The sequence below is a fragment of the Brassica rapa genome, chromosome A03 (genome assembly GCF_000309985.2).
Source record: "Brassica rapa cultivar Chiifu-401-42 chromosome A03, CAAS_Brap_v3.01, whole genome shotgun sequence".
Lineage (NCBI taxonomy): Eukaryota > Viridiplantae > Streptophyta > Magnoliopsida > Brassicales > Brassicaceae > Brassica > Brassica rapa.
Window position 1 is genome coordinate 20,736,822 of NC_024797.2, and position 14,216 is coordinate 20,751,037.

The 14,216-nt window shown below is 31.0% G+C and overlaps 2 protein-coding genes across 2 annotated transcripts; both read left to right on the plus strand.

The window, feature by feature from the left end:
* Window positions 1-2,311: 2,311 nt before the first annotated feature.
* LOC103860257 (E3 ubiquitin-protein ligase PRT1) lies at window positions 2,312-4,691 on the plus strand. The gene is made up of 8 exons (XM_009137843.3): window positions 2,312-2,741; window positions 2,928-2,956; window positions 3,025-3,204; window positions 3,279-3,374; window positions 3,454-3,615; window positions 3,697-3,894; window positions 3,981-4,099; window positions 4,172-4,691. Exons 1-8 carry the CDS (start codon window positions 2,668-2,670, stop codon window positions 4,484-4,486), a joined length of 1,173 nt encoding a protein of 390 aa, XP_009136091.1. The 5' UTR covers window positions 2,312-2,667; the 3' UTR covers window positions 4,487-4,691.
* Window positions 4,692-10,587: 5,896 nt separating this feature from the next.
* On the plus strand, window positions 10,588-12,985 carry LOC103860258 (cyclin-dependent kinase inhibitor 5). Its single transcript, XM_009137844.3, has 3 exons — window positions 10,588-12,366; window positions 12,446-12,568; window positions 12,648-12,985. The coding sequence occupies exons 1-3, from the start codon at window positions 11,750-11,752 to the stop codon at window positions 12,715-12,717; spliced, it is 810 nt and encodes a 269-aa protein (XP_009136092.3). The 5' UTR covers window positions 10,588-11,749; the 3' UTR covers window positions 12,718-12,985.
* Window positions 12,986-14,216: the final 1,231 nt, after the last annotated feature.

Genomic DNA, 14,216 nt, shown 5'->3' on the forward strand with positions numbered 1-14,216 from the left:
ATAGGTATTTTAACAAATGTTACTATTTTTCCAAATTTTTTTTGTTTGTAAAACTATTTATTAAAATTATTTTCATAAATATTAAAGGGTATTATAGGAAAATATGACACAAAATATAGATTAGTCTAAAGGGACATAGTTACTATTTTTTTGCACTTTCAAAACGCAGATAAAAATCTAGTTTTACATTTAAATGCATAAGTAGAAAAATATGTATAAAATATATAAAACACTTAGAATATCTATAGGTACTTCCAAAATCTTACAATTTATTCAAATTTCAGTTTTTTTTTGTTTATTTCACGTTTGTTCAAATATCCTAACTATAAATATCTAAGATTTGCAATTCAGACAAAGTTGTCTTTAATTTTTATGGATCACCATTCTCAAAAATTCTACCAGCTTTCACCTTTTTCAGGACTTTTTTCTTTTGGTTTCTTTAACCAAGTTTGGTGACTTTGAGCCTTAAAGTTGTTTCTTTTGTTTTTTAGAGATTTTGATTTAGTTTGAAATTTTACGGATCCACGGTTTACTATGAAACTTCTTTGATTTGACTTTATTTTGACATATCTAATTTGGATTTCATCATATCATTTTGGTTGTGTTTGCAATGGTTAACATTTTTTATCGTAGATCTTTTTTGAGTTTTTTTAGTTGGTAGGCCGGTGGTGGCACATGAAAATTAATAACTCACTCTTTTGATTTTTTGCAGATCTATAGTTGAAAGAACAAAATTGTCTCAAATTTCAGGTCTTGAATTTGATCTCGTACTCAAATGAGTATCCAAAAATATTCAAAATATATAATATTAGTTATATTAATTGTTATAATCTCAATATCTAAACTAGAATTACAAATCCAAATATATTAGTTATTTTGGATATTTTCAAATTACATTAAATTGTTTGGGTACAATTTACCCAAACCAAATTGTATCTATGGTTATTTACAAATAAAAATAGTCTATCCAAACTATAACTAATGGATATTTTGATTAATTTGGTTAATTTAAATATCATAAGTACTCATTTAAGTTATTTTGGGATAAAATCGATCATAAATAATTGTTTGGGTAAAATAACCTGGTTTGAATGCAAGTACAATGGATGTTCGGTTATTTTGTGGTTATTAAAAGGTAGAACTGAACCCATTGACCCCCAAAGATTCGACTCAGACATACTCGAAATCTGAAACTATCTGATTAAAATTTTAAATTTCAAAACTGAATTACTGAATATCCAAAAACCTCTGACCAAGATCTTAATGTTCATGCCTAATCTGCTACAGTGTTGGTCAAAAGTTCTCAACAACAATAGGAGAAGATTTTCGTTTGAATCCCTAGTTCCATACCTTCTTTGTTTTAGGTTTATTTTTTTTTAATTTTCATGATTTTGGTGTTTAAGTTTGTAATCTATTTAAAATTATGGATCATTCTTTAAATCACGCTTAGTTTTGGTCAACTATGCTATATATTTAGTTTATGTTTTGCAGCCAAAATTTGTTCAACGTTGTTTTCATCGAAGTTAAAATTTTAATAAAATTGACAAATACTAACAAAAAAAAATTTCATCTAAATTATAAAAATTATTGTCCTGTTAAAACAAAAGATGTTAATAAAATTTCTTCAATTATACTCCTAAGCAAATAGTTGTGGCATAGATATGTATTTTTTACTACTCTTTCTGTTTTATATTAATTGTTTTTATAAAATATTTTTTTTTTGTAAAAAGTAAGTATTCTTGTAAAATTTTATTGCAAATTTTTATATAGTTTATTTTTTGAGAAATAACCTAAGATAGCATTAAAATTTCTTTTGTCACAAATATAGATTCTAAGGATCAAAATGACCAAATTGTTTCATTAAAGAGGTAAATATACATTTATACTCCTATAATTAACTAATTCAAACATTACAGTTTAGAATTAAGGGGTGGTATTTGGGATTGACATTTAAAGTTTTATAAAAATAAGAAACTAAATATTAAAATTTTAAAATAAAATTTTAAAAATAGTTTCAAAAGGTATTTTTGAATTACAAAAAAAAATTTGAAAAAAAATAAATAAAAAATTCGAAAAAGAAATTTCATAAAGAAAATTTTTAAAAATTTCGAATTTGAAAATATATAATCTAAAACTATAAATTTTTATTTTTTATATTTAATATTAGTGTTATTTTACCTATTAAATTAAACATTTTAGTCATTTTAGTTTATTTTTGTGACCAAAATTTGAAAATAGTTTATTTAAAAGAATTGTCCTTATTTTTTTTATTAGTTAAAATAAGGTTAGTTATATAGGCAATTTGTTTTTATTAAAAAATATACAAAATTAAATATTTGCTTTTTGTGTATACAAATATAAAACGACGAAACATGTTTTTGGTGCGTGAAAGATCAACTAATTTTCTTTATTGATTTTTGTATTAATAACTAAATTTAAATAAATTAAAATACTTTTTTCTTTAAAAGTAAGAGCTTTTAAAGTCGATTTTCCTAATCAAGATTAGTAAAATTTTCTTTATCCACCATATCATTCCTAAATCCGTCCCTTAGCCCCTAAGCAAAAACATCGCACCGTCAAAATCTCAGATCTCTCTCTCTCTCTCTATTTTCGTTTTTGTCTGATAATTTTGCAGAAAATTTGATTTCTCAATCCCAATCTCTACCTATGGAGGATGTTGCAATGAAGAACGCTGAGCTCAACGAAGAAATATCCGACAAGTTTCTCTGCTGCGTTTGCCTGTAAGCGCCTCACCTCTTTATCATTGCCTTTAATCATTATTAGGTTTAATTTTATTTATTTAGGGTTTTTCTTATTACAGCATCTTGATTGTAGATTCATAGTCTTGTTCTGTAATTGATTTCACTGTTCAGACAAAGGAAGGGAACTAATCATTCGAAATTGACTTTTTTTTTGTCTTGGCGCAGGGAGCTTCTTTACAAACCGATTGTGCTATGTAAGAAGTTGACTTTAATCATTTTTTTTTGTTTTCTGTTGTTTTATTTTGGAATTTGCTAATTGCAGCATGTGGTCACCTATCGTGTTTCTGGTGCGTACACAAGTCAATGAACGAGCTGCGAGAGTCTCATTGTCCCATTTGTAGAGACCCTTATGTTCACTTTCCTGCTGTTTGCCAAAAGCTTCACTTCCTCCTCAAGAAGATTTACCCTCTTGCCCACCACAAGCGAGAAGAACAAGTTCTAAGTCAGTTCCTCTCCCTTTGCTTCTTACACTCTCTCCTTTGATGTTGATGTTTTTTTTGTAATGTCATGTTTCAGAGGAGGAACAAGAACTAGATTGTTTTTCACCTCAGATTGATGAACCAAAGCCTAAGGAGGAGTCTTCATGTAGTGGAGCTTCTCTACATGTCTCTGGTGAGTTTTATGAGATCCTATGCAAGCTTTTGAATTGTAATAAACTTCTTTTTAAGTGTTAAAATTCTATGTGTTTTAGATGAGCGGAAGGTGGAAGAGTGCTCTAATGCAGAAAGGTTACTATCAAGTGAAGAACCTAATGAGAATAACAAAGTCATTACGCAAATTTCAAAAGATGATTTGCTCTGTTCAGCGTGTAAGGAGCTGCTAGTGCGACCCGTGGTACTCAACTGTGGACATGGTATGCTTGCTTGCTTGCTTGAGATATATTTACCCTTTAATCCTTGTCATGTGCTAATAACCTGTCTCGTTCATCTTACAGTGTATTGTGAAGGATGCGTAGTAGATATGTTTCAAGAAGGCGAAAAGATCAAATGTCAAGAGTGTCATATCTCTGACCCGAGAGGGTTTCCGAAAGTTTGTTTGGTTCTTGAGCAGCTTTTGGAGGAGAACTTTCCTGAAGAGTACAATTCAAGGAGAAGTGGGATTCAGAAATCGATTGCCCATACTAGCAAAAGAAGTAAGTTCTTGTGTTCAAAGGAATCTATGAACCATCTTTACACTGAGAGTCATAGTTTTTTATAATCATTTTATTTTGACATGTAGACATTCAAAGCTCTCACAAAGAAGGCCCATCCTTATCAGGCGAGAACAACAATGATCTTCCCTGGTGGGCAAACCCTGCATCTAATGTTCACATCGGAGCTGGTTGTGATTGTTGCGGAGTAAGTATACATGATTCAAAACAGATTGTTTATTATTAGTGAAAACCAAAACGTTGATGTGGGTTTTGGCAGGTGTATCCAATCATAGGGGAAAGATACAGATGCAAAGACTGCAAGGAAGAGATTGGTTATGACCTTTGCAAAGACTGTTACGAGACTCCTTCAAAAGTTCCAGGGAGATTCAACCAACAACACACCCCTGACCACAGGCTTGAGCTCGCCCAGGTTCCTCAGGTTCTTGTCAATATCGAGTCTATCGGCTTCCTTCTAGGTCCGATGGTTAGTGAAGGCGTGAGTGGAGAAGAAGATAGTGATGCTGATGATGATGATGATAGCGAGGAAGAAGGGCCTCCTGATTCTAATGAGGTATCGTCAAGCGCTGACTGAAACACAGCTTAAGTATGTTGGAATCTTAAAGCATGGTTTGCGTTTGTGTTTGCATATTTCTTTTTTAAAATATGGTTTTTAAACAAAGTTAATTTGTTAATTTATAAACATAAAACGCAAACAAAAACCAAGTCTTATGTTTTCATTTGGTTGCTTATGTATTTTGCAATAAGAGATTTCAAAGAACTGAACTTTTTTTTCTTTTTGATATATTATTAACACTGCAGTTAAATGTAATTGCGAAAAAAAAAAAGAACTTCAGCAACAGTTAAGAGGTTTAAATGTTGAAAAACCAACCCAAAACAGAAATAACTGATGCAAAACTGAATCATACTTTGAAATAGTTAAATTTTAGTCGCTACATCAGAAAAACTAAATAGAAATCCAAACCAAACAAATAGATGATCTATATTCAACATTTATGTTGGAAAATTAAGTGAATTGGAACTAAATTAACATCTATTTGCAATCTTTTTTTTAACACTAAATATTAATATTAAATTAAGAGAAAAAGACCAAAATAGCACTAAATCAAGTTTTTGTTCCCAAACTAGCACTTAAGTCCAAAAGTCACAAAAATAACACTCAAGGGGTGGGGTTTAGGGTTTATAATCTAGGGTTTAGAGTTTAAGTTTTAGGGTTTAGAGTTGAGAAGTGAGGTTTTGGGGATAAGATTTCAAATTTTGAAAAATAAAAAAAAATAATTTTTTCAAAAGATAAAATGCTATTTTGGTCATTTTAGTTTTTGAGTGCTATTTTTGTGATATAAACTTAGAAAGGTGCTATTTTGGAGATTTGCCCTTAAATTAAAGGTCTAGTCTATTAAGTTTAGACGGTTACAATCGGAGATACATTATGGCAAGACGATAAACTAAAAAAATAAAATATAATGAAAAATAGAGATGGTAAAGGAAAGAATGTATCCATACATTTGACGGCAAAGACGATAAACTATAAAATGTAAAACATAATGGAAAATAGAGATGGTAAAAGAAAGAATGGATTCATAGAAAAATTTCACTTGAAATCATAAACCAAAACCAATTGTTCGATAGAATGACGAATTTAAAACCGACGTTGAAGACCCGTCAATGAAAATTGAGATCGGTTGGAGACTGTCTCTGATGATGATTGACTGTTGGCCGATAAGAGTTGCGAGACTCTGCAACCGTACCCAAGAGTGAGAAAATGAAGTCTTAACAAAATGGGCTCCTCTATCTTTCTTCTTCTTTCCAAACATTCTATTTTCTTTTCTAAATTGGAATCTGATTTTTCAGATTATTTTTTCAAAAAGACTTGCATATAATTATTGTCTATGTTGCTCAATCTATCTTTTAAGATAGGTCAAGGTACATCTCCGATAATGGTTTTATAATGATGACATATACGAAAACGTCATCAACGGCACAGAACTCTGGCGTAGCAACGAAAGAGACATAAACGACAGTGGAGCAATTTCGACAGCAAAGACGATGCAGAAGACCCGACATCCACCATGGATCAAAATATGAAAATCAAGAAATTCATCCACCAAGACCACCACCGGCGAGAATCGTGACTGTTTTTTTCCGGCAATTTTGATTGACTCACAATCTCAAACCATGACGAGCATCTTTGTCTGTAGTATCAAACCGCGAGGCCACCTGCCTGAGCCGCTACACTTATCGTCGCTGTCAAGTTCCAATCGCATTCGCAAAGAGAAAGCTCAATCAACAATGGTCTACTCTCTCGTAATTTCATAATTAGTCCATTATTTTTAGGTTAAGTTTTATTTTGTCTCAAACATTCTGATTTGCATATACATCCTATCTAATTGACCCTAGATTTTTGAATATACAATTTAGCTCTTGTTTGAAGGAGAATCTTGTTATTTTTTTGAACATTTGACTCCTAAATTGTTACAACATTTTGTTTTTGAACCCAAAAACTCTCAAATTTGCATTTGTATCCTTTAAGATATGCAATAAACAAACATATTAGAATCATAATTGATAAGTAGACAGTCATGCGTTAGACATACTGGAATCCACAAAACTGCATTTTTCTATTATTTATGTATATCCACATATACGTTGAATTTACATTATCAATGTGTACAAAAAACCGTGTGTAGACTTAAATCCCGTAAGAGACTAAGCTACAAAATCAATAGAAAGTGATAGAGAGTTTCTCAAACTGAGAACATTGGAGCTAATATAGTGAGACAAGCTGCTTTCAAACCAATATTTTCTACAATTTGTAAAGCCACATTTGTTATCTTTTCTTATACATAGTTTCTCATGGACAACAATGTCAGAATGTATATGTGTGTCCACATGTACGCTGAATTTACATTATCAATGTGTACAGAAAACCGTGTGTACACTTAAATCCCGTAAGAGACTAAGCTACAAAATCAATAGAAAGTGATCGAGAGTTTCTCAAACTGAGAACATTGGAGCTAATATAGTGAGACAAGCTGCTTTCAAACCAATATTTTCTACAATTTGTAAAGCCACATTTGTTATCTTTTCTTATACATAGTTTCTCGTGGACAACAATGTCAGAATGTATATGTGTGTCCACATGTACGCTGAATTTACATTATCAATGTGTACAGAAAACCGTGTGTACACCTAAATCCCGTAAGAGACTAAACTACAAAATCAATAAAAAGTGATAGAGAGTTTCTCAAATTGAGAACATTGGAGCTAATATAATGAGACAAGCTGCTTTCAAACCAATATTTTCTACATTTGTAAAGTCACATTTGTTATCTTTTCTTATACATAGTTTTCTGTGGACAACAATATCAGAATGTATATGTGTATTAGATCGATCTGAATGTACAATCTCTTTCTTGATGAGGCACTTGTATATTTTTTTTAATACATCCACCTTACACAATGTATACATCATAATGGATATGTGGACACTATCAACAAAGTGTACATGTGTACACTATATATCCAAATGTACATTAGTGCTCAAAATGTTTTCTACATTTGTACAGGCACATTTGTAATCTTTTGTTATACATCCACCTTACATAGTTTCCCGTGGACAACAATACCAGAATGTATACATGTACTAGATGTATCCGAATGTACAATCTCTTTCTTGATGAGCCACTTGTATTATTTTTTTTAAATACATCCACCTGACACAATGTATCCATCATAGTGTACATGTGGACACTATCAATAAAGTGTACATATGTACATGATGTATCCAAATGTACACTAATGCTCAATATTTCACATCTACATCATTTTACTTATACATGGTACACAAGCTGAGTGATATCTCATGATTTTAATGAGTTTTAACATTTGCTATTTGTTCATTTAAGTTTCTTTTAGGACTCATTTAGACTTATCTCATGATTTTAATGGTACACAAGGTGAGTGATATCTCATGATATTTAACATCTAATGATATTTAACATCTCATAATATTTGCAAATCAGAAACATTTTAGGTATAAACGAAATGAAACAAAACAGCAGGGACCAATGATGCAAAATCAGAATATTTGTTGGTCTAGATTGTACAATTAAAAATATTGGGGGTAATTGTTAAGAAACTTGAACAGATTAGAAGTTTGAGATGAATTAGAGAATAAGCAAGAGTAAGAGGACCATATATTGTAAATAATAAAAAGTTCACCATTGTTGCTCCTATCAAGCTTTCTCTCGGATCTGCGGGTGAAGCGATGATGATTCTGGCAGCCACAACTACGATCTCTAGCATGACGACCATGGCGAGGAGGAGACACGTTGACTTTTAAACGTATTGTCGTAAATGGACCTCACAATCGCCGTCGTCTCTAACACTTTTCTTCTTTCTCAATTTCTCTTTCTAACATCAGCATCAGTAAACAAAAGAAATGAAAAATTGATGGAATATTAAATCCAGTTAAACTTTTCTTCGGGTCCACCACTCACTTTCTCATTTGAAATTCAAATTGCAAAACGACAAAAAATAAAAAAAAACTAAAACAACTTGAGCTCAGTTACGCTTTTTAAGGGTAAATTAAATCATTTGTCATTACTAGTTGGCATAAACTACCTCAGTATAAAAAAGTGTCTTATTCTGATATAAAAAGTCAGAAACTGCGTAAATCACTCTTAAAATAATAACATATATGGCTTCAATTCATTTTTTATTTTGGTTTGAATCGGCTCATTTCGGTTTTCCGGACAGCCCTAAATTACTTAATAGTCGAACCGAAAGCAAAATTGTGCTAAACCATCTAGGAGTATATAATTGCATAACAAAATTCCAGTAAACCGAAAACCAAAACCAAAATGAGGTTTGGTAATGCCGTAATAGTAACTGGATCAAGGGACCCACCGGTGAAAGATTCGCCTTTGAGTGCGTGTGAGGCAGCTACGATTTGATTGGTCGGAGGTGGGACCCGAGTTTCTCTTGCGTCGGAAATCGCTGCTCTGGTTCTGTCTTTTTGTATACTTTATCAAAAGAAAATAAATTTGTATTTCCCTTGGAAAGTGTAAACTACGCGCAAATAACGCGTGCGGTAACAGTTCTTTTTGGCGCCCTGAAAAAAAGGGCGGGAGGACGTGATAAGGGTATTGCAGTATGATTTAATATTTTTCTTTGTCCTTTGCTCTTTAATATTAATCGTATTGTTTTAGAGGTTCGGTGGAGTCGAGATTTGAGCCTGTTTCATGATTGCTTGAGTCATCGCACGTGTGCGTTTAATTCTACGGTTAAATTAGTTTTTTTTTCTTCGAACGGTTAAATTAGTTACCCTAAGTAGTGGTTAAATTAGTACGTCCACTTGCCACACTCACACTCTTTACTTCTTTAGACTGAGAGGTGCTAATTTTTGTTTTTTTTTTGCTAAAAATGGTGCTAATTATGTTGTAAGGATTATAATTACTGAAATCCTCTTTGGTCGTTTTAAAATTTTAATAGAAATTCATCTTGCTCATACTGAATAAATCTTTCTTTTAACTAATAATATAATACGAAACCTAGAACAATTCAAAATAAACTTATGTTATGTAGTTATTGGGAGTTTCCTCACCAAATTTTTACTTTATTATTTCACGGGTTATATATAATGTATACTAAATTGCACATATAAATTTATGAAAGATCTTATATTACAGTCCGTGTCTGCAGCTCAGCCAGTGTATTGACTGGTGATGAAAGATGGCTACATTTAGCATGCATTGGTTCGAAGACATTATGAACTCAATACTCTCTTCTTCTTTTGTGAACCCAATACTTGAAACAAATGGTTACCGAAACAATGAAAAATATATAGTAATAAGATTTTATTACTATTATATGTAACATCTATCAACCGACAACCATGTCAATGCAATTGCCAATTAAATTTTGATTACTACCAAAAATAAAGTTTGAAAAACACTTCAACCACTAGAATACCATGAATTATTTTGATATATTATTTCATTGTTGTATCAAAAAGTACTTCAATCACTCGAGCATTATAGCAATAAATTAACACTTTTGACGAACGATATATCAAACGAACGTTACGGACGTTGAGATGTTACGTCGAAGCGGCAAACAAAGTATATTAAAGAGGATTAGGGAATCCAATGCTAATAAATCCAAAATAAATAAATAAGCGATCAGCCATATGATGTTGATTTATAAGACACTTGTTTAAATTTAAAAGAACAATAATTGATGTCATATAGTATATTCTTTTACAATGTGTACTTTTTGGTGAAATTGGACAAATAGATGATTGACCTTTGTTAAAGAACTGCGCTATAACCTAAAATCAAAACATTTTTGATATACATAGGCACATAGCACAATCATCTTGTATTAACAAAAAAGAATTAATCCACACAGACACAGGTAGTCAATTACAATAACTTTTTTAACTCTTCAGGTGTGGATTCGTTCGTGTTAGATGAAAGGATGGTCTACTGGGATAATTAATATAATCTAATTGGTCTTTATTCTTAATAGTATTTGTAACTTTCGGCACCATTGCTTTCTTTATATATGTTGCTGCATCAACCATTCATAAATCATACTAATATTATTATTATTTTTAATAGCTTTTTTCTTTTACGATCAAATATTATTGTTTTATTACAATTTGTGAAAATGATTATAAAACAGCTTTTAACATACAACTAGATTCTTACCCGCCCTAAAGGGCGGAGATTGATTTGTCAAATTTTAATTTTAATATATGTTATATATAATATGTGCATATAATATTATATATTTTTGTGTACTATATATATATATATATATATATTTGTTTGAGTTTTTTGATAAATTTTTTATTCAAGATAGTTATAGTAGATTTGATCAAATCTAATATTATTATGAATTAAATAATGATATAATGATCCACGTTCTTATAGTAGATTTGATCAAAGTTAATTTAAAAATATAAATATGGGTTCATATAAATTATGATTTGATCAAATCAAATATATCTTCGTATCTAGATGATAATCCACATTTATATATCACCTTTACATACTGTGATATGATGCAGGTGAAAAGTAAATATATGAAGGTAAAGTTATATGAACATAAGCATACACGGTCTTTGTATTGAAGAGATATTATAAATGAGTCGGACATTTTTTCTCTTATGTTTGGAATGATTTGGAACTCGTTGATTTATGAGTGGTTCAGTTTTTTATGATCTAATTATATTAAGAGATAACCAAAAATATTTTAATTATGTTATTGGTTAAGTTCAATCTTTCTAGGTTGGTAAAGATTTGGTTTAATTTAAGTTGATAGGTTGCATTTTATAGGAGAAGTGATATATTCTAGTAACAATTATGAAAGAGTCCAAAATCTAAATGACAACTTTAAGTAGTAGATAAAAACCAATCCCTAAATTAATAGATTAGATGTATTTATATTATCTTCAAAATAAAAAATGTATATTTAATAGAGTATGTGGAACCACATTTAAGCAAAAAAAAATTGGAACCACAACAATGAACATCTTTACTTACTTATATCATGATCCATATTTTCAATAAATTTACTTTCGTTATTTTGTAAAAATCACATCTTTTAATGATATAACAAAAGTTATGTTTTGGTCAAAATAGCTGAAGAACTTCTTAATCTTTTAATTTAATATATAAAAAATTATATTATCCATTCTGTGAATCTGAATATGTTGTTCGTTTAGACAATATTTTCGTCAGGATAATGCCATTTTCTACACTTTTAAATCTTGATCTCATGCTTTACTTTTTGGACAAAAAATCACACATCTATAAAATTAATCAATCAGATGACCTTAACAAAAAAAAACGCTGCAGAGAAAACCAATTCCCTAGACACATTTCACATTTCACTATTATTTTCCTCCCTAAAAAAACCTTTTCCATTGTCCTTTTTCAGTTTTTCACTTTTAAGATTAAAATTCACTTTCTTCTCTTCCTCTTCATCGTTTCCCTCCTTTCACTCTCAACCAGAGATTCCTTCGATCATCTTCCCAAACATGGGAAGATACATAAAGAAGTCAAAGATCGCCGGCGGAGCCCTTCCAGCAAAAGATATCTCTCACCAAACCGCTTCCAGTTTTCGCACCAGAGCCGCCAAGAACCTCGCCCTGCAGCGTCTCCGATCTCATTCCACCCCGCCGTGCGTCGACGCAGACTCATTTCGCTACCTCCAGCTCCGGAGCCGCCGTCTCGTTAAGCTTCCGTTACTCGCCGACACAAGAAAACAACAGCAGAAACAGCTTATAAACAGTGTCGGTAAACGACAGACGACCAACCCTAGAGCTAACTCGGTGTTGTCGTCAGAGCCGACGAATCTGGAAGAAGACTGTGGTAGCAACTTGGTGAACTCTGGGTCTGGTTGTAGTTTTGGAGAGAAAGGTCTCGAGTTCGAATCTGGAGACAGGTAAACTTTAGTGTTACACAGACTGAGAGATGATAATTTGAGTTCTTGAATATGATTTTTTTATATTTTTCGTATACAGAGAAACGACGCCGTGTAGCTTGAAAAGAGACTCAGAAGAAGCTATACAAAGTGTGCCTTCTCATGAGATTGAAGACTTCTTTGCATTCGCAGAGCAGCAACAACAGAGATTCTTCACTGAAAAGTAAAAATTCACCTCTTGACATTTTAATCACGAGTTTTAGAGTTTCAGAGTCTGTTATCTGATTTTGGGAGTTTTGCAGGTACAACTTTGACATAGTGTCGGAGAATCCATTGCCAGGACGTTACGAATGGATCAAAGTGGTGCCATGAACTGGTTTGGCTGTAACATGATGTTGTAAAGTTGTGTGATTCATTAGGAAGATCTGTGTTGGAACAGAGGCAATGAAAAATTGCACACAGACTAACAAAGACTAGCCTACTAAAAACCCCAAACATAAGGTTTTTTTTTAAGGGGCTTGGGGTTAACTTGTTAGTTAAGGTAATAATAATGTAATGTTTTTTTTTGGATTAATGGTAATAATGTAATGTTTTAATCTCTCTAATTTGCAAGAAATAAAAATATAAATTTAAATATTTACTGGCTAGATATGTTTCTATTCTCTGTATCATTCCCTTATAGTTTTCTCTTGTTATTTGTCTGAGTTTGTGGTTCTGCATCTGATTTTACTTCACAAGTCATTCACTTTGGCTTCAAGTTGCAAAAGTGGCAAACTCTTCTGAACAAAAATGTTCGTCACTCACAGGCTTTCCAATCTCTCTTCCTTGTTGATACTGTCCTTTCCGTATATAACGAGACTGAATTTGGGTGTTTCACACTTGCGTAGTTGTACTAACTCACAGAAGGTTGCAGGCTTGTGAATGAAATTGGAGGAGCATATCAATCATACATGTAATATGAAGCCCCTTTTATTAAAAATAAAAATAAATACGATACAGATATGTGTATACAGTGCTTTTCAACACTTCATGTTCGTTGATATATTCAGTAGACAATTATCCAAAACTATAGTTAAATAACTACCCAACTATACAGACAACTATCTAAATAGGTAACTAAATGAATAAGTCAACTTAGATAATTAAATATAGGGCAATTGTTAATAATAGCACCTTTTGAAGTTTTTTTTTTTTTTTTGTCACCAACACCTTTTGAAGTTTATGTCTCAAAAATAGCACTAGAAGGAGAAAGTCACAAAAATGAAATTCATTAAAGTGTAAAATATCCCTAATACCATTGGTTTAAAATTAAATAAACAAACAAAAATAAATAAAAATAAATAAAATAAAAATAAAAAAAATAAAAATAAAAAAAAATAAAAATTTATAGTTTCAGATTATATGTTTTCAGATTCGAAATTTTTATAATTTTTTTTTTGAATTTTTTTTTTTTTTGAAATTTTTTTTTTGAAATTTTTTTTATTTTATTTTCAAATTTTCTTTTTATAATTTAAAAATACTTTTTGAAACTGTTTTTAAAATTTTTATTTTAGTATTTATTTTTTATAAAATTTTAAACCCTAATTCCAAAACCTCACCCCTTAACTCTAAACCCTAAGGTTTGGATTAATTAACCCAAGGGGTATAAGTGTATATTTACCTCTTTAATGAAACCTATTTTTGTGACTTTGAGCCTTGAGTGCTACTTTGGGAACAAAAACTTGGTTTAGTGCTATTCTAGTCTTTTTCTCTTAAATATATATCTAAATAATTATCTTACTATCTTAGATATGTAGACAATTATCTAAATAACTATCCAGTTATTTTAGATATATAGTTGTACATTTTATAGCTGACAAAAAAAAGTTGTA

What these genes read in the sequence shown, in the direction of transcription:
- LOC103860257 (XM_009137843.3), top strand. Translation starts at nt 2,668, where the DNA reads ATGGAGGATGTTGCAATGAAGAACGCTGAGCTCAACGAAGAAATATCC. An exon ending in GCGAGAAGAACAAGTTCTAA is followed by an intron (nt 3,205 to 3,278) that starts GTCAGTTCCTCT and finishes GTCATGTTTCAG; the next exon opens with AGGAGGAACAAGAACTAGAT. An exon ending in TGCCCATACTAGCAAAAGAA is followed by an intron (nt 3,895 to 3,980) that starts GTAAGTTCTTGT and finishes TTTGACATGTAG; the next exon opens with ACATTCAAAGCTCTCACAAA.
- LOC103860258 (XM_009137844.3), top strand. Translation starts at nt 11,750, where the DNA reads ATGACCTTAACAAAAAAAAACGCTGCAGAGAAAACCAATTCCCTAGAC. An exon ending in GAGTTCGAATCTGGAGACAG is followed by an intron (nt 12,367 to 12,445) that starts GTAAACTTTAGT and finishes TTTCGTATACAG; the next exon opens with AGAAACGACGCCGTGTAGCT. An exon ending in CAGAGATTCTTCACTGAAAA is followed by an intron (nt 12,569 to 12,647) that starts GTAAAAATTCAC and finishes GGAGTTTTGCAG; the next exon opens with GTACAACTTTGACATAGTGT.